This window comes from Chrysemys picta, chromosome 7 (assembly GCF_011386835.1).
Source record: "Chrysemys picta bellii isolate R12L10 chromosome 7, ASM1138683v2, whole genome shotgun sequence".
NCBI classification, from domain to species: Eukaryota; Metazoa; Chordata; order Testudines; family Emydidae; genus Chrysemys; species Chrysemys picta.
Window position 1 is genome coordinate 66,184,812 of NC_088797.1, and position 20,049 is coordinate 66,204,860.

At 37.7% G+C, this 20,049-nt stretch overlaps 1 protein-coding gene across 4 annotated transcripts in view; it reads left to right on the forward strand.

The window, feature by feature from the left end:
* Positions 1-20,049, forward strand: part of LRMDA (leucine rich melanocyte differentiation associated) — a 936,738-nt gene that overhangs the window by 524,479 nt on the left and 392,210 nt on the right. For all 4 annotated transcript variants that reach the window (XM_042856147.2, XM_065551697.1, XM_065551696.1 and 1 more), the window contains one exon: positions 10,489-10,615. In XM_042856147.2, the coding sequence (XP_042712081.1) occupies positions 10,489-10,615 (127 nt within the window). The remainder of the gene's footprint in view (positions 1-10,488; positions 10,616-20,049) is intronic.

Below are 20,049 nucleotides of genomic sequence, written 5' to 3' on the forward strand. Positions count from 1 at the left end.
AGCCCAGAGCCAGGCACTACTCACTGTGTGAGTAAGGGTGGCTGAATCTGGTGATTAAAATCATTACCTTATCATAGATCTACATTCTTTTTTTCCTGAAAAGGAATTTTGAGGACTTGCTTCTTTCAATATATTTCAAAATAAATCAATTATGAATACAGAGAAGGCTCCTCTTTAGATATCACACTTCTCTGCTCAAAGACAGAGCAGTCAGTATGTAGAGTCAAACCATGAGCTTAAAATAAGCAAAATATCCATGTGACATTTGAATGTGTTTTCATTAGCAGAAGTTTGGCAATTAACAAGAACCACTTGAAAGTGGAAGCCTGGTAAAGTGTCTCCTCTTGAGTGTAGCCCTACAGAAATGTAGCTGGGAATTAGTTATATGCAAATAGGTTTATTTTTTGAAGAACAAAATGTAATATAAAGATTAATTGTCATTGGTGATCACAGTGATTGACTATAGATCCAAGACTCTGTGGAATGCCTGCTGAGTGACATCATTCTTCATAGCTGCTGCCCTCTGGCAGTGAGACGTTATTATAATAAAAATCTATTTGATGTTGTCTGAGCTTCTTTGCCCCAGTCAAATATGATACTGGATTTCAGACCAAGGATACTGCCATTTTCCGCATTAGCTAACTGAAAATGGCCTTCTTTGAGTTAAACAAGAGGCAAAAAGCATGGTCAGTAAGCTATCTACCCAAGTGAGAAACTAAGCTTTTTCTTCAGTATGTTATCTAAGATATTCAAAACACTTTTTGTATCTTTAAACGATCAAAAAACTTATGTAGGAGGTATAGTTCAACACATGCAGTAGAAAGGATAGGAGACCTGAAAGGAGGTTTGTTTGGAAGGTGCATGGATTGGAAGCAGTGGCTTATTGCTTATACTGTAGTTGGTTGAAATTTTGCTTGTGGAGTTGGCAGTAGCACAGCTCTCTTGAGTATGAACATTCTATATTCAGTATTTCCAACTTTTGAGAAAAGTTTTTAGTGCATCTTTAGCCTAAAGATGTTAACTTCTAACAATTCTACTTTTGAATTCAGCATAGCTATGGCATCTTGGTTTCCACTAAGTAACGTGGCCTAGATTTTATAAAATATTTTCCCATCACTTTCACCCTGAAGTGGAAGGTATGCCTAATACCCAGCTTACAAAAAGCCTGATAGTGCTGTCTCTATGTAAATTTATGTGACATTTTCACTAGAGAATTGCTTAAAAATGAATGATATTTCTACAGTTTACTGTTTTTCACTTTAAGTACACTTTCTGACAATATGTCTGCTATTAATCATTTAAGCAAAAGTAGTACCTTAAAGGAGCCATTCAGAGGCAAGAACCCATGGTTCATTTAGTGCTGTCTGAAAAAAAAATCTTATTGATTGACAATCTCTGTGGTTATGTGATGTAATATTTATAATATGTCACACAGCCATACATCAAAACAAGCATGTCTGTTGTTTCATTTCAGTGCAAAATGTTGATTTCTATGAGGTCAAGGTAGTTTTAGGTCACACTGTGGCAAACCACTATGTCAGAAATGTGAAGTGACTGGATTTATCTATCTGTTGAAAACTGCAACATTGATGCTTTTTTCCCCCTCCTTTCAGATTTTTTTTGGCATTTTTGCATCTGTAAAAACAGTTTTAATTAACCAGTTTTAAAGTGAATAGCCTACTCAGTAGTTAAATAACATATAGTTCTGCAGCTGAAATGCAAACTTCCTGGTACTTTCCCATAAGCATTAATTATATCTCAGAAACTAGGCTTGTCTGCATGGTGCTGTAATTTAACTACTGGGGTATGAGTTGTAGAGTGCTTGGAAGTGTCACACTTTAACTACCCTGTGTAAACCCTGCAGCTGAGAACTAAAAAGTACTTAGTTTGTGTTAATGTAGTCCTGTTTGAAATGGGACTACATAAATGTGAACTAGTGACCTTTCCGTGCACACCAGCAGGGTCTACACAGGGCAGTTAGAGCACAACATATTAGATCATTCTACAGTTCACATCTCCATAGTCTATACAGCAATTAGACATCTATGGCTGGCCCTTGTCAGCTGACTCAGGCTAAGCGGCTGTTTAATTGCAGTGTGGATATTTGGACTCAGGCTGCAGCCCAAGCTCTGAGCCCTACCTCGCAGAGGCCTAGATCCCAGGCTCCAGCCTTATACTGAATGTCTACACTACAGTTAAACAGCCCAAGCCCGGGTCAGATGACATGGCCCATCCATGGATTTTTAATTGCAGTGTAGACATATCTCTAGAGTGTGCCAGACTGTATTATAATCAAAAGGTCTTAGTATGTATACTTATTATGGCTACTATATTATGGAGAATATTGACTCGGTATCTACATAGGTAGGTGAGAGTTCAAAAGTTTTGCTTAAGGGGCTGTAGTCAGGGAGTTGAGGCCCAAATTTGAAGGGACACGTCTTGCAAAATGCATAGCTTACTCACCTCCATTCCAGTCAATTAGAGTTCAGGGTATTTAGTTTCATAGGACTCAGTGCCTTATAAAATTCTGCCCTAATTTTTTTTTTAAAGAAAATAGTTTGACAAAACCTATATGAAATTTCAAAAACAAAAACAAAACACCACACACAACAGAGTCTTTTGTTTTGAATTCAAACCTTTTGGTGCTTGCAACCTGAACATTGCTGCATCCTACAGATGTGTGAGAACCAGAAAGTAAGTGACTAGAAATCAAGATTTTATCAACTATTTTTGTTGTAACAAGCTGAATGGAAATGGAAAAAGCAAAATACTAAACCAAACAAAACACTGCAAAAACCTGACCCAGTGGTGAAAAGTCAAATAGATTTTTCTGCATTTCAGTTTTAATTATCTAAAGTGCTGTTAATAGGACAAATTTAAAAAATGAATTTGAATGTATTTTTTAAAAAGTTATAGCATATTTAAATACATGTAGGATGTTATATACATAATTTTACATACGAAATTATTCTTTCAGCAAGGCCCTGATCCTCTGAGATCTATGGTATTAAATGTATTTAAAAAAAAGCTGTTTTTGTACAAAAATATTCTTTCTTTTGAAAATTTTTTTAGGAAGAAAAGCTATTTCTCAACTAGCAATATTGAACATGCTGGAACAGAGTGGTTTTTGTTTTTGTGAAGATTATGTATATTTTTTTAAATGTCTGTTCAGTTTCCTTTTTGTGTGAAATGCTATTGTTTAAAATGTTTGCAAACATTACATTTTTGCATGAGTTTATTTCAAGAAATAGTTTCTCTAGGATTACCATTTTTTAAACTAACAAAAAGAGGACACTCCAAGGGGCCCCACCCCAACTCCGCCCCCTTCCCTTCCCCGCCCCGGCACCACCCCAACTCTGCCCCTTTCCCAAAGTCCCCACCCCAACTCCGCCCCATCCCCTGAATGCTCCGCCCCCTGCTTCTCCCCTGCTTCCCGCGAATCAAATGTTCGCAGGAAGCCTGAAACAGGGAGGCAGGCAGCAGGTAAGCTGGGGCTGGGGGGCGCGAGGAGGCGCGGCCCAGTCCGGGCCCCAGGGCACCGGCCCGTTTGGCCCTGGCCCCGGCCGAGCACCGCCAGCCCCAGCGGCTCCGGCTCCGGCCCCAGTGCGGATCCAAGCCCCACGACCCCTCCCTATTTTCCCGGACATGTCCGGCTTTTTGGAATTTTCCCCTGGACAGGGATTTGACGACCAAAAAACCGGACATGTCCGGGAAAATACGGACGTATGGTAACCCTAGTTTCTCTAATACTTTGGGGTGGGGGGAGAGCAGCTGGTGTGTGGGATAATTGGGTGTTAAGAGCAGTATATTGAAATATAGGGGAGGGAGGAAAGCCAGAAAACATTCCAGTCCAAAAAAGAAACAGAAAAAAGTGGCTTGAAAAACAGTGTGCATTCTAAATAACCTCATCTACAGTCTCTGCTTTGAAGATTGCAAGAAAGCAAAGGTCATGACCCAGAGATCAAAGTAACAGAAGTCAACACAATAATTGCTGGTTGCTTCTCTTGTACCCACACTTGGTCTCTCCGGTGGGTGTATTGTTTGTAGTGAAAACTTCAAACATGTTGTTATTGAACTGTGAAAAATCATCTGGGTCAGAATGTGTTACCAAGCATTTGTTAATGCTGTAGGTGACCTCACCTATTTTCATTAAAGTGAGATAATTGTGAGGGGTGTGCACCGTGTGTGAAGTTTTTAGTACTTGTTCATTCTTCTTTGCTTCTTATTGACGTTTCCTGGAATGGTGCATTCATTAATAGCACTGTTGACATGGAAACAAAGGCAAGTGGAAACAAATGCCTGAGTTTATTTTAAATTAGCTTTAAAAGTACAATATGCTATCTTTGGCAGAGAGGAGTAAATGGTGATAACCTTATAGAGTCCTCTTAAGATACAACCATAAGAAAGGTAAACTATTGTACTACTATATATTTTTTTCCTGGAAGTGAGGTTATGCATGTTCATTAGTCTTCAGGCTACTAGGGTTTGAGGGAAAAAATATAGTAGTACAATAGTTGAAAGGGTCCAATAAAAATGAAGATGTTGAAATGTTCTTAATCCAAAACCTTGCCCATCTAGTTTGTTGCACATATGGTATTAGGAATGCTAGACTTTTCTGGGTGTACAACTCTCTATCCTTCAACCCAAAATGAATTTTGTGACATGAATTTGTTTACAGCTTAATATGTATTTTTTTAAAAGTAAGAGAAAAGGAGAAAATTAAGGGTCGTTGTATAGTTTAACCTTTGCTCTGTCCCTTCATTACAGGCTCAATGTCACATTTTTCCCCTTCTATTATGTGAACTCCTATGTATCCACTTCTCCTATAGTGTAAGAAGAGTCAAAGATCCATTTCCAATGGGCAACTTCATTAGCACCCTGTAGCTTTCTTTTTAGTGTGGTTCAAGAGTGATTATGTTCTCTTTTCTCTATGTTCTCTGGCGCCATAAAGCCCAGCATATTCTGCAACTAGTGTCTGCTTTTTGATCGGAGGTAATCTATGAATCTGCATCCACATGAAAGTCCAGACGCTATGACATTGTGTGACTTTTCTTGTTATGGACTTCTTGACTCTAGAACAAAGATTTCCTAGAATTGCCAATAGTACTAATGAATAATGTGTTAATGCCTGGCAATGAGTTCTGACCCCTTAAACCTAAATGGTTAATGAAATATACCTCCAAATAATATAAAGTATAAACTAACACATTATAATTATTTAATGCAGGACATAAGGACCTGCTTTACTTCAATGAGTGTTGGATCAGGACCCACGTATTTCATGTACATGTTTAAAACAACTTTCCTTACCCTCCTGCCTGGTGTTTCTGTTAGAACCTCTTCCCCAATTCCATTTGAGGCTGGACTCTCTTATGTATTTAAATGTCAGATCCTCTTCAAGATTTTGTCTGTTCGGAGGCTGCGAAACACAGGCTATATCTACAGCGGGTAGAGTACCGGCACTACACATGTAACTACATGCTGCAGAGAAAGGCAGGCTAGGTTCATGCTTGTGGCTGCAGTGTGTACCTATCTGTGGCAGTGAAAGGCTCAGGCAGCAGGGAAAGGCTCTGGTAGCTCCCTCCTGTCAGAGCCTTTCCCTTGTTTCTAGAACCTTTCCCCACTACCTCCCCTCACTGGAGCCTTTCACTGTGGTGGGGAAAGGCTCTGGTATTGGGACACTACACTGCTAAAAATAGCAGTATAGATGTGGGAGGCACTGCTTGGGCATGTAGAGAGCTGTATAGGATATTGACTCTAGGGGTTCAGATGTCTAGGGCCCTTTGTTCTACTCGTCTAAGCTGTACCTCATTGTCTACTCTGCTGTTTATACCCGTGCCAGCTGGGAGTTCAATGTCTGTACTTTACCTACTGCTGGAAATGTAGATGTACCTTGGAGTACCTTTTAAAAATAAGTTACATAAAGCTTTCCATTTCAAATCACTTTATAAACATTAATTAATACCTACAATATCCCTGCAAGGTAGATAAATGTTGCTACCCCCATTTTACCAATAAGGAAACTGACATAGAAAGTCTGTGACCATAGGGGCTGGAACTGGGGGTGCTGGGGATGCTGCCGCACCCCATGACTTGAAATAGTTTCCATCATATACAGGGTTTATAGTTTGGTTCAATGGGTCTCAGCACCCCCACTATACAAATTGTTCCAGCACCCCTGTCTATGACTTGTCTAAGGCTGTGGAGTAAGTCAGTATTGGAGACAATATTATTATTTGTTTATTCAGTGTTTGTATATTATGCATATAAAAGTGCAAGTGTGTGTGTTGATTTAGTATTACAACTCACATCTTCCTCAGTCTGGTTCCAGTACTCTGACCTCAACACCTCTGTCAAGTATTGGGGAGGAAAATCTCCATACAACTTTCATTAACATTGGTGGTGGAGTTGTATAACTGAATCACCAACCCGTGCATCCCTTTGAAAATATCCCCTTAATGTCTTGACAGGTCTGTGCAAAAAATGTTAAAACAATCCTAATCACATGGAACACTTACAGAATTGGTAAATGAATTTTAGTCCATATTGTAATTTCCACTTATTTAAAGCTGAGATAAAATGGAATGCGATATTCCGTGTACTGTTTTTTTTTTTCTCCACCTACAGCTACAAGTGATCTAGACTTCTGTTTTGTGTTGGTCCCCTTTGTTAGTTTACTTTCCTAACACAGTTGAGGGGGGAGGGAGGGGAAGTTTTGGATGAAAGATGATGTTGCTTTCCTTGTATAGCCGGTTTCCTTTGGGTCTTTACACACCTTCCTAGCATCCCTTTCCAGAGCGCACCATTTTCTTCATCACTACAGATAATAATCTTCTTTCACACTACTGCAAAGATGGTCAGCCCCACAACAGCAGTCTCAGAGCACCTTAGCCAGCAGTACTAAGATTCAAAATGATCATTAAAAAACCCAACCAACTCCTAAACTAAAACAAAATATTCTAAATTTAGAATGTAAAATTTAGATGAATTTTTTTCATTCAATGGTATTCTTTTAACTGGCAATGGTATAAGTCTAAAGCAGTTGCAATGTGTCATGCAATTTATAGATCCCAGTGCCTGCCATAAAGTATTTTATGATAGCTGCACTCTGTGTTATTAGTAGCTGTCTTTTTCTGCAGCCATTGGTGTTTGATAATAGTCTTAAAACACCCAAAATTACTTACCTGCAAGCAACATTCCAGATAGTCCCTGTTGACAGTTTGAATAAGTTTAGTGCCCTTTTGTTGTACTTTACCTTCAAAACAAACTGATTGAACCATCAATAGCTCCTGGAAGCTGACAGAGGCATGTCATCTGGGCTAACCTTCTGATAGTAGGTTATCTGTGGGAGTTAACCTTCCTGCATTGTTAACTGAAATGTTTTATGTACTATGCAACTTTAGGATACTGCTGTGATAACCTTAGTAACTAAGTCATACATCACAGCAAGGAGATTTTGTGCAACAAATAACCCTGGATAATATTTACAAGGGTTGAATTGATATTGTAGTACTCATTCCGGGGCTTTAGTAATCTTTTATAGATTTTTTTTTATGGCAAATTGGTGTTACATTTAGGCTGAATTTGCATCACAAATGAACTATATTGTTAACTAAAATATACCCTGGAAGTCATATGCTGGCCTTCAACAATTGTTTTATTAAAAACCTTTGTAATTATATCTTTAACATTCAGTTGTAATTTAATTTTGGCTCTTTTTAAACTGCATCATTATTGGGATACTTTATTCCTAATGACAGATAGTTTTTTAAAGTCCGTTACAGCATGCCTTTGTGTTTTATCATCCCGTGTAGAACATCTGCCCCACTAGGAACCCTGAAAATACTTCTGTCCTGGTGACACCATTGGCTAATTATTTTGTGGGTTTTTTTTAGATAAGGCCCTAATTCTGGAATATTTTTTTAAAAAACCCGAGTGAGAAAAGAAGAAAAATACTCCCGTAGAAACAATTCTGTTATAAGTTTAAGTTCTCTTAAAATGACAGAGAGACTGACATTTAAGGCTGTGATCCAAAGTCAGCAAAAATGACAGGGCTGTCTTCATCTGTTGTCAGTTTTGTTGCTGCCTGCTTTTTGATGGCATCTTTCATTCCATCATTAAACATTTGCTGATTTTCTAATACTGATGTTTTCTTCACCTGAATATTCATCTTTTCTCACCCTACACTTAGTGGGTGTCTTTGCTCATTTGGAGCTTCGCTCTTGACATATTATTTCCTTCTGTACATGTCTTCGTTTGAAAGAATCTGTTGTCATCCGAGCTTTTCTGCCAGTAACACAAGATGTATGTATTCTCTTCTCAGGAAAGATACGGGGCAGCAGAATGTCAGGAAGGACTGGAAGGGCAGCCAGGAAAGATGTGAGGTGTCTGAGAGTATGGCAGTATCTCTAATATCTAGCTACACTGAACAAATTGTCTTGGGACATGTTCTACGTAGCAAACTCACTTCTCATCTTGCATAGTTTATTACTATTATTCTGTTTTTATTATTTAATTGAAGTGCATAGGCTGATGATTCATATTAAAATTGTAGACCATGTGTGTCAGTGAACATATTCAATTCACTTGTTAAAAATTTACAAGGCCATTGCCTCAGAGGAAAGGTGTATATAGCTGAAAGGCTGCTTTGTAGCATTTTTTTTTGTCTGGATGTAGAAAGGTTAAATAATTAATAAAAACATTGTGATGTGCATGAACGCTGTTGGTCTCACAACTTGGGACAAATCTGGAATCTCTTAGAGTTAATCATAGAATCATAGAACCATAGGGTTAGAAGGGACTCCAAGGGTTATCTAGCCTAACAAGATGCGGGATTTGTTGTGTTTAAGCCATCTAAGACAGATGACTATCCAGCCTCCTTTTGAAACCTCTAGTGAAGGAGATTCCAGAACTAAGGAGTACTTGAAGGTAACTCTGACCTTTAACATAATAGCACTATTTTTCTCTTTAAAATATAGCCATATGCACTGTGCAAGGTTTTCTGGGACTTCTGGATGTGTGTGAGTTCTTTCAGATGCCAGAGGGAGTCAGTATGATTACCAGTTTGACTGACTGATTGGGTGTTTATGGGAAGCAGCTAGGCATGGGGAATATTATCAATCACCTTTCCGCCCCCTGTCAAGAAAGAGTCTGGCACTTCCTCCCTTTGCAAAGTCTGTTTCACATCTGGTTGACTGTATGTAAATAGCAGGTACTTGAAGTAGTTGTGTGTTTGGTTTTGCTTTTGATTCATGCCGTGCTTTCTACTTCTGTATGTAAGGAGCCAACAGTATTTTTCAAGCTAATGAAGCTTTTGTTATCTGATCAAAACATGCAGTTACAGAGAACTAGCAATGGGACTGAACAAGAACTTTGAATCTGAACACCTGTCCAAAATTTGGGTGTGTGTGTGTGTGTGTAAGAGCATGCGTGCGCACTTTGGAATCTAAACCTGAGCCAGGTTTAGATGAATGGGGCCCATATCAGTAACGAGACAAAACTGGAACCATATCTCCAAACTGTGGCGGGGTCAAAATTCCGATCTTGAAGCCAGATACAAATTCTATTGCTCAGTACCATCTCTAGATAAAGTCTTGTTTTTAATAAGACACTTAAATGCCCTTTGATGCACAGCATACATCTCTGTGTACCTTGGAATATTATCTTTAATTCATGAGACTTTCTAGGGTATGTGATGGGAAGCTGGATCAAAACCCTAATATGCAATTTACCTGATGTTGCTAATGATGATTGTTGTACACCTCTATCCTGATATAACGCTGTCCTCAGGAGCCAAAAAATCTTACTGTGTTATAGGTGAAACCGCGTTGTATTGAACTTTCTTTGATCCGCTGGAGTGCGCAGCCCTCCCCCCCCCCTCCCCCCCCGGAGCACTGCTTTACCATGTTATATCCGAATTCGTGTTATATCGGGCCACGTTATACCAGGGTAGAGGTGTATTTGTAGCAAAAGTCAATAAAAGTTTGAAGGTGAATTTGTGACTCAAGACCTGAGCATTACAAAACTGCACAACAGGTGGAGAAGATTCTGTGTTTTTTATCTTATTTTATTTTTTAACATAACTCCATGTCCAAATTGTCCAGCAGGATATCAGAGAATGTTACACTTAACAAATTTAAAAAAAAATTGGAAGTCGTGCTTAACAGACTCGCTGTATCTAGTCTCTGTATTTACGTTCTCAGAAAGCTGCCTTTTCCAATTTGACCCATGTGTCATACATCACAATAATGCTTCATTGGGGTGTGCATCTACAACAGAGTATCCCTGGTCCACTTAGTATTGCATTCACAAAGGGAAAATATCAGTTTCCTGATGTAGAGTAGAGTAGGCTAGATTATAGGGCATGGGTGAAAGACTGGGGAAAGAGAGGTCATTTCAATTGTATATTTTTTTGAGTCATATAATTTGTGAAGATGGATTTGTATGTCAATGTGGATTTTAACTCAAACGTTTTGTCATTTCTTTTAGGTATTTTGTTCTGCACAAATTGACCAACCTGAAATTTCTTGATACTCGGAAAGTAACCAAATGGGAGCGTGAGGAAGCCTTGTTACGAGGTGCCTTCATGAAAGTGGTAAAGCCCATGGATGCTAAGGTAGGAGACTAAATGGAGTTTATAACATACACTGATCCCACTTGCCTACCACTTTGCAAATTAGAGAAAAGTAACTATGTATACCTTTGTTAAACAGTAATATATCTTTAAAACAACTATTCTGAAAGGTTGGTAAAAGCTATGTATAAGCAATGGACAGAGACCTTGTAGGCCACAGTATTGCTTATTGAATCAGGTGTGGGACAAAAAAATCCTTAATCTGTATTTTTGAAGATCAGAATTTTACTGTTAAATCTGATTAACGGACCGTGGTTGTTGCATCATAGTTGAAATGCTGGTTTGAACCATAACTAACTAACAGACACATGTTGCCAGGATCAAAAGAATATTTTTGCTCTTTCTAAAGATCTATAACAACTCTGTGATATGTTAGAAAAGAAGGAAATTTTTCTGACACTTTGTCCCCTGCCATGCATGTTGTACACAGATGTTGATCTCAGAGCTCACACCTATGGTGTTTATTGACCTTTAGTTGATACAATGTAATTTAATGTGGTGTCATATTAATGAGTGTTGATGTTGGAGAGACAGTTTCTCTAATCTATGATTCAGACTCAAGCTTTCTCACACCAGTTGCCTCAAAATTGGGCAAATTGCATGCCTTTGACTCAAACAGAATACAGATGCAATTTTTCCAGTTTGCCATCTTTCATCATTGATCAGTACAAGATAACAGCTCCCTTAGTATTTCAGTGTATTTGTAGCATTACAAATATCTCTTGAAATGATTAGCTATCTAAAATTCTTTTCAAGTTTATTAATCTGGTAGGTTTCTGTAGGCTGTTTTCTTCTCGAAAATACATCATCAATAATTTATTGCAGATTTCCAATAATGCTGAATAATAGTGCAGCAGCAATGGAACTACACTATATTTGATGGCATAAGTGTTACTAGATAAATTCGTTATCACCAGTACAATTGCAGTAGATAGCAAATTAATTCAGATTGATTCATTTTATAACTACTAAAATGCTAACAGTTCTTATTCAGGCATAGGTTTGACATATTGTTTACTAAGTACCTTTAGCTATTTCAGCTTTTATAATACAGTGTGTAGTAAATGAAAACATTTTATTTCTAAGCTTTTGTGAAAAGCTTCCTCACAGAATATTCTTTACTAAATCTTGCAAAATTCAGCAGTTGAAATGTGTAAATTATGTTGTGCTTATGCCATTTATTTTTTATAATTATTCTCTTTCTATCTACTAGGTCATTATTAGTGAAGTTTTATTCTAATGCTATTAACAGTTACATTCTTCATTTATAAATCTATCATTTGTGTTTCGACTAGTGCAGGAGACAGTGGCTGTTCAAGTGTGTACCTACTTTATCGGATGGTACTTATTTGTGTTTGCTGTTAAACCAATTGCTACGGGTAAGGTGTTCTCATAGACAGGATCCAAACTTTATCCTTTGTATTACTAATTTAGTCCACTGTGTAGTTTTGAATTAGTTGCCCCCTAAGTCTTAAAGATAAAAAATACATTTATTTCAACAATTCTCTTAGCACAGGGTTTAAATTTAGTGTTGCTGTAGCCTTGTTGATTTTTTTTTTTTTTTTTTGAAAAAAAATTTTTGTTACAGGATTGCTGATGTTATCTAGCATGATAAAATACCTTTGTAAATGCTTTCTGATGGCATGAGTAAATATCTGTAAGTGTGCTACAGAATTATCTTAATCATACAAAGTTATATACTATACAATTTAAAATAAGCAACTGTAATTGAGTTTGAATATACAGATAAAAACGAACAATTGCTCTGGGTGAGTGTGTTCTTCTATGGATGTTCAGACATATAATATGTAAGCATATTTTGCATGGATGGAACTGTTTGTAGATGCAGTGTGTGTGCGTATATTTAGAGATATACTACACATATACAGATACAGTGAAAACGATTAAAAGGAATATTTTCCCAGTTTCCACAAAAATGATACTCTAGAATGGGAAAAACTGTCATATCGCAGAAATCATGGTGTGATAATTATTGAGAAATTATGCTTTTTAGTGGCAACCGTTGTGTGTGTATATACAAGTATATATGGTACTCTCCCATTCATTTGAATGGCCTGGGGGTATCTTAAAGTTTCAGGCAACTGGGCATTCAGATAAATGGAAGTCCTATTAACTACATAGGACTACATGGGAGGCATACTATGCATTTGGATACCTAGGATTTTGGATAAAGGGAATTAATTATACTGTACATGGGTGGGGGCAAGTAGAATCATAGGATTGGAAGGGACCTCGAGAGGTCATCTAATCCAGTTCCCTGCACTCATGGCAGGACTAAGTATTATCTAGACCATCCCTGACAGGTGTTTGTCTAACCTGCTCTTAAAAATCTCCAGTAATGGAGATTCCACAACCTCCCTAGGCAATATATTCCAGTGCTTAACCACCCTGACAATTAGGAAGTGCTTCCCAATGTCCAACCTAAACAGACCATGTTGAGGTTTAAGCCCATTGCTTTTTGTCCTATCCTCAGAGGTTAAGGAGAAGAATTTTTCTCCCTCTTCCTTGTAACAATCTTTTAAGTACTTGAAAACTGGCATCATGTCCCCTCTGAGTCTTCTCTTCTGCACATTAAACAAACCCAGTTTTTTCAATCTTCCCTCATAGGCCATGTTTTCTAGACCTTTAATCATTTTTGTTGCTCTTCTCTGGGCTTTTTCCAATTTGTTCACTCTTTCCTGAAATGTGGCGCCCAGCACTAGACACAGTACTCCAGTTGAGGCCTAATCAGCATGGAGTAGAGTGGAAACATTACTACTTGTGTCTTGTTTACAACAATTCTGCTAATACATCCCAGAATGATGTTTGCTTTTTTTGCAACTGTGTTACATTACTGACTCATATTTAGCTTGTGATAATTAGTGGAATTGGAATGTGTTGTGAGGGTTTGAATAGATGCCATATGGAAATATTTTCCTGAGTATTGTAGTACACTGAACCTGTTAGACTTATTTTTCATAACAAAATCAAGTTTGAAGTTAGGTTTCTTTCATTATGGTAAGCAGGAGATAGAAAAACGTATTCAGCCAAAAAATAAAAAAAAAAAAGCCAAAAAACCACCACAAGGCAGATTGATAACTGGAAGAGGCTGTGATGTGTCATTTTATTCTTTCCATAAAATAAGTGGGAGAGCAGAATGACCCACTAAGAACAACACAAGAAATGAGAATAAAGTCAGGACGTTTTCATCAGCCAGCTTTTATTTACACAAATGCAGAAGTATCTGGCAATCACAAGTCTTTGCAAAGTCATAAATATTTTATATTGTATACATTCCTATACTTACATTTATGTCTCAGGTTTTTATTTTTTTAACAAGACACTGCACTTTCTTGTCCTTTGCTTCATTTCATCCTTTGTTGTTTAAAATGCATCTGTTTGTGATGTGACTGTCTGATAGAGAGATGCAGTCATTCATTAGAAAACAGTTTAACGTTACAATGCACTGTTCCATCTCTCCATGTAAAGTGAGCTAAACTTCATTACTCTGTGATGTTTTTATTTTCCTCTGTCAAAATATTGAATGTTGTATCATGCTTGATTTTAATAAAAATCTTGTAAGCCTGGCTGGATAAGGGGCATTGAGCCAGATGAGGAAGCCTCATTTAATGACCAGACTGTGACCTCATTTCACTGGCATAAGTGTAGATCAAAGTGGAAGATGCCTGTCCAGTGTGAAGTATGTTGCTGGGCATGACAGCACTTCACATCAGAACGACAGCTTAAGAATACGACAGTCAAAATTGCTTAATTATGTCCCAGCTTTGTAATTATTCATCCCTGCTCTTGCAAAGAGCTCAGTTGTCATTTCTTTGACATAATTATTTAAAGCTGTACGCTCCTTCTGTTTATAGCTTGTCTATGAATTTTGCTACCAAGTGTTTCATCTTTAAGGACTTAAAAATTCAAAACAGGGCAGGGTTAAATGGGCACAGTTGAAAATCCTGCATTTGAGGAGTCCCCCTGTTTGTACATTGCTTATGAGCATGAATAAACAAAATTAATGGATGAAGCATCAGAAAACTGGGTATATTAGTTTGAAAAATGCCTACCTGTTTATTTAATTCTTCATCCACTTTGTATCACATTGGTTACAGTTTTATATATCCTAGACATACATCCCCACATGCACGGAGTGTGTGTGTGTGTGTGTGTGTGTGTGTGTGTGTGTATATATATATATACACACACACACACACACACACACACACACACATATATACACACACATATAAATCTTAGTTCATGACAAATATATATACACCACATTTTAGGATACTCTGCATAGTATTATGTTTATTTTTCGCAACGTATGCATTTTGTTGTTCTAACAAGTCAGAGAAGTTGGTCATTTATAAAAATAGTAAAAGATACATTAAAAGGGGGCCATTTGGAAACCTTTTCCCCCCTTATGCATGTTCATTATTTATTTATTTATTTTTAACAGACCTTCCCAGGATTCATTGCATATGGACCTAGCACATAGCATCTACACTAACTACAGAGCTAAGGGCTCTAAACGAGTTAAGATCCGTTGTGTCAGTAAAGTGCCAGCTAGTTAAGAACTCTCTCTAAGTGATCCTTGACATAATAGACTGTAAAAGTTTCTTCTGGTCCATTGTGTCAGAGTTTCATGTCCTGAAACGGTAAGCAGCCAGAGATTTAAGACTCCCAAATAGACAGTGATGCAGTAAATAATAATGGCTTCAAAGAAGACATTGCAGTAAGTCACGTTACTATCAGACATACTGAAGCATCCATCATATACAGTTTCAGAAGTCACTAAATATATACTTACACAAGAGACCATAACACAGTGTTTGGTCAATAGTCCATGTACAGCAATATAGGGTATAAAGAGTACTTAACTCTTTGATTTGTAAAAAAAAAAATCCCCAGATACTTCACATGGAAAACTACAGTGGTTTGCAAGGAGCCCTTATTGTCTTTTATGTCAAGGATCTGCATCGAGTAATAATGATGCTTGCCTGGGTCAAGACCAACTTGCCAAAGGGTGTCTATTTTAAATTTGTCATTTTAAAATATTTCACTGTTAAAACAAAAAAACAACAACCACCAATTAAATATACAAATGAAATATAGCCACAGAAAATGTTTTGCATTAATGTTAAAGGTATGAGTTAGAGCATTTAGGAACTTTGTACAGAAAACATGATGATGTAATGGTCTCCAAATAGTGAATCATCTTACTTACCTTACGTATGACAATACTGAAGCCTAACTGGGCTGAGTGAAGGAGGGAGTGTCATCCTTAACTGAGAATTCCCTTGCTTTTGTAGCTTTAAATCAGATTAATGTATTTTAATGCTCTGATAAGAAGTGTGAGTTAAACATACAGACTTTTTCCTAATTAACAAGGAAGTATTTTGCTGACATAAGAACATTAAAATACTTCAACCTCCCTGGCCACACAATAGCAGATGTAAAGGTAGCCATCTTACAACAAAAAAACTTCAGGACCAGACTCCAAAGAGAAACTGCTGAGCTCCAGTTCATTTGCAAATTTGACACCATCAGATCAGGATTAAACAAAGACTGTGAATGGCTATCCAACTACAGAAGCAGTTTCTCCTCCCTTGGTGTTCACACCTCAACTGCTAGCAGAGCACCTCCCCCTACCTGATTGAACTAACCTTGTTATCGCCACACTGATTTATACCTGCCTCTGGAGATTTCCATTACTTGCATCTGAAGAAGTGAGGTTCTTACCCACGAAAGTTTATGCTCCCAATACTTCTGTTAGTCTCAAAGGTGCCACAGGACCCTCTGTTCCTATTAAAATACAAGAAATTCCTACTCACTAAAAACATATATTTCTGCCCTTTTTCTACTCTCCATTACTGGCTCATCTTGAAAGTTTGATCTCTGTGTATGATTCTTCTTGGTTTCTGTCTGTACTATTTAAGTGAATTATCAGGAATACTTAAAATAAAACAAAGCTGTTCTACAAAAGAAAGAGAAATAGGTGCACCTGCTGGGTCTTCTGTCCTTTTAACCGCTGTCACCAGTGTTGGTTGTACCGAACATAGGCGCCTGATGCTGGTTTGGCCAATCTAGTTGCTATTAGTCTACAACCACTAATAGCCCCAGAGACTTTCAACAATACAGCAACCTGCTACTCAGGTACTAGTAAGTGCCCATTTTAATAAAGCCCATTTGCAATTAAAAACAAGACAAAGGGCTCATTCTCCTTTCTTCCTTCACAACCCACTAGAGGAAAGCAAAGTATGGTGATGGCAAAATAAAAACCTTTGGTCATGCAGTTGGAATAGAATTGAAGAACTGTACAAGTAGCACTTATAGAGATTAAAATCATTTGGTATTGGATCTGGTGTAGACACAAATCTGAGGGATGGGTAGTAGAGGGCTAAGTATTAGAACACTGGCACCTTTGGCTGATACTAAAACTCCAGTGAAAAGTAATGTAATATATTAACCTAGTACTCATTTGTTGACTTCTGTAATGATTATAGGCTAAGAAGTAAAATAGTCCTAATTCCCCGAGCCAACAAAACCCAATAGAAAAATTAATAAATGTGTAAATGAAGTTGGCATTCCAACATATCTGTTATTCTCTCCCCATAGTATAGACCCTAAGGCACAATCCTGGACCCTGTGCCCAGTGGGAGAAAACAAATTGTATGTAGGAATGCTCTTCTGGAGTTTGAGGATGGAACCTTCTCCGTTCCCTCCTATCCAGGCTACGAGGTTTCAGTAGAGCTGCTTTACATCCGCTAACAGAAACTCAAACCTGCATGGCTAGAGAATATACCTATCTTTAAGTGAGGGATTTTGGAGAGTAGATCTGTGTATCCAGCCACTCTTACCTCAAATACCCTCACTGTGCACTATAGTACATGGAGTGCTCGGTAGTGAACAGCATTTGCTTGTGCTGGAAGATTTGACCTGCACATTACTGGGTACTCTCATCTGTGTATTCAGGTAACAAACTATGATAAAAGCATGCCATTGCCAAACTCAAGCATTCAAAAATCATGATCCAGGTCTCAAAAGCTCTTGAGATTATTTTGGGTTCTTTGTCTTTGTCTCCTGCTTTCTGAGCCTTGTGGGGCATGTATGTCATACTTTCAAGTTTTTCTGCACAACTGAGGACTAGGAATTTGCTTTTTATTTTATTTTTTTAGAGATGAAATCATATTCATGTGATTCAGGAAAGTGGGGCTTTAAGGAAACCCCCAATATTGCCAAAGTTGGCAAGATGGAGAGCATCAACTTTTAAGCCAAAGTTGTGGATTAAGTTTGAAGTTTGACGAGGAATAACTGAATCGAAAATATTGGACCTGCCATCCGTACCAATCTGAAATTAAACTAATTAGAGAGGAAGGATGATCTGGTGGCTAAAGCGCCTGAATGAGAGTCAGGAGATCAGCGTTCTGCTTCTGGCTCTGCTACAGATTTCCTGTATTACCTTGGGCAAGTCATTTAAGCTCTCATTGTGCCTCATCTTATCCTTTGTCTTGTCCATTTAGACTCTATGCTCTTTGGGACAGGGACTCTTGCTTACTGTGTGTTTGTACAGGGCCTAGCACAGTGGGCCTCCTCTCTGTTGCAGCCTCTAAGCACTTAAGTAATATAAATAATTAACAGTAATAATATATTAGAACTGGCTGGGCTTCTTTTATTACTTACTTGAAGACATACCTTGATTTATTGAAAAGACCCAAACGCTGTTCTTGAGCACTTTGAAGAACCAGGTAACCTGGCGCCCAAAGAAACATTCTTGATTTCAACCCTGAACTGAATCCATACAGATGTCTCTGTGAATAGCATAAAATGGCACAGCCTATGGGAATTTGGCCCATTTATTATGAATGCACTCTGACTCTGTTTGCACTTTTTGCCATGAGATTTTCAACAGGGAATTTTTTCTTTCTGATCATTGGGCCCAGACTACAGTTTAGAAATTGTTTTCTGCCCCTGAAAGTAACCCTACTGGTCTGTTTGTGTTTTGATCTGTGGTAGATCACGAGATATCTTGTCTTTAAATGATGTCATTTTTATGCGATTTTTTGCTTTTTTTCTAATTCCTGTGTTATTTCAGTAAAACTTTTGAGAACTGCATCACTTGACTACCAATGATAGTTACATTATTTGAACATTAGGGTTCCATATTCTCATTTAACATAGTACATTAGTTTTGAGCTCTGTCAATTCTTGAGAACAATAGCTAATATTCTGTTAGCATTTAACTTAGGAGGGGGAAAGCAAACTAGTGATCAGAATGATGAGATTTTAAGGTTATACCGTATATCCCATGACCTACCACAGCTACAAAGAATTGTTTTATATGACTAGAAAGATGAAATTATCAACCTTTGAGTATTATAAATTTTTCAACATCATGATTCATGGTATCTTTGGTGATAGCTGTAAAGGAGGAAAAAGCCCAAACCCACAAACTTGACAATAGTTAAACAGCTGGTGTGCTCAGATCACTGCCTAGCATGCTGAGCAGTAATGTCTCATTTTTTCTTGTGCTCCCCTGTCTGTTTGTCTGTACCCACCTGTTGTCTCTTGTTTTGTAGTTAATCTGTAAGCTCTTTGGGGCAGGGACTGTCTTTCTATGTGTTTGTACAGTGCGTGGTACAATGAGGTTCTGGTCTGTGACTCAGACTTTGATACAGTACCACCATGAAAATACATGGTTCATAATAGATCAGATTTTTAAATAGTATTTGACTCCCTTTTTTTAGCTCTTTAGAAAATTTTAAATAGCAAATCTTGGGCTCATCTGTAACTTTAATTCCTTCCAGATATATTGCATGAGGAAATAGTAATTTATAAGTCCATGTGTCTTCCAGCAGAACATTTCTGCAGCAGTGTGTGCTGTTGCAGTTAAAAAGTACAGATTTTATTTGTTACTCAAGTTAATTTCAAAAGAAGAATTCATGGTTCAGCACTGAAAATTATGCTAACAGTGCATACTGGAATGGATTTAATTCATTTGCCAAAAACAGCAGAAGAGTCAATAAAAATTGTCATGGCAAGTAACATAGAAAATTGTGTGGGTTATTATACGGTTGAGGGCTCAGTCACCAATCTTCAATATGTAGATGTGGTACCATACAGCATGACATTGCAAATACATTGTATATTGATACATAAGCGACAATACCATGAGTTGGTGTCAGAAAGCTGGGTAGATTCTGAGATTTGCACTAGAGGATGCAAAACAAATGGTTTTTACTATTCTATTGGTTCCGGAGTAATCAGAAAATACATCCTAAATGTAAACCAATATCATCTTAGAATGCTCAGAATTTTAAATAATAACCTCTAAACTTGCATTACCAGTGGGGTGAAGCTCAGCAGCTGTTCAATAGCTCACGACAATTATTGCTCTATAGTTTAGG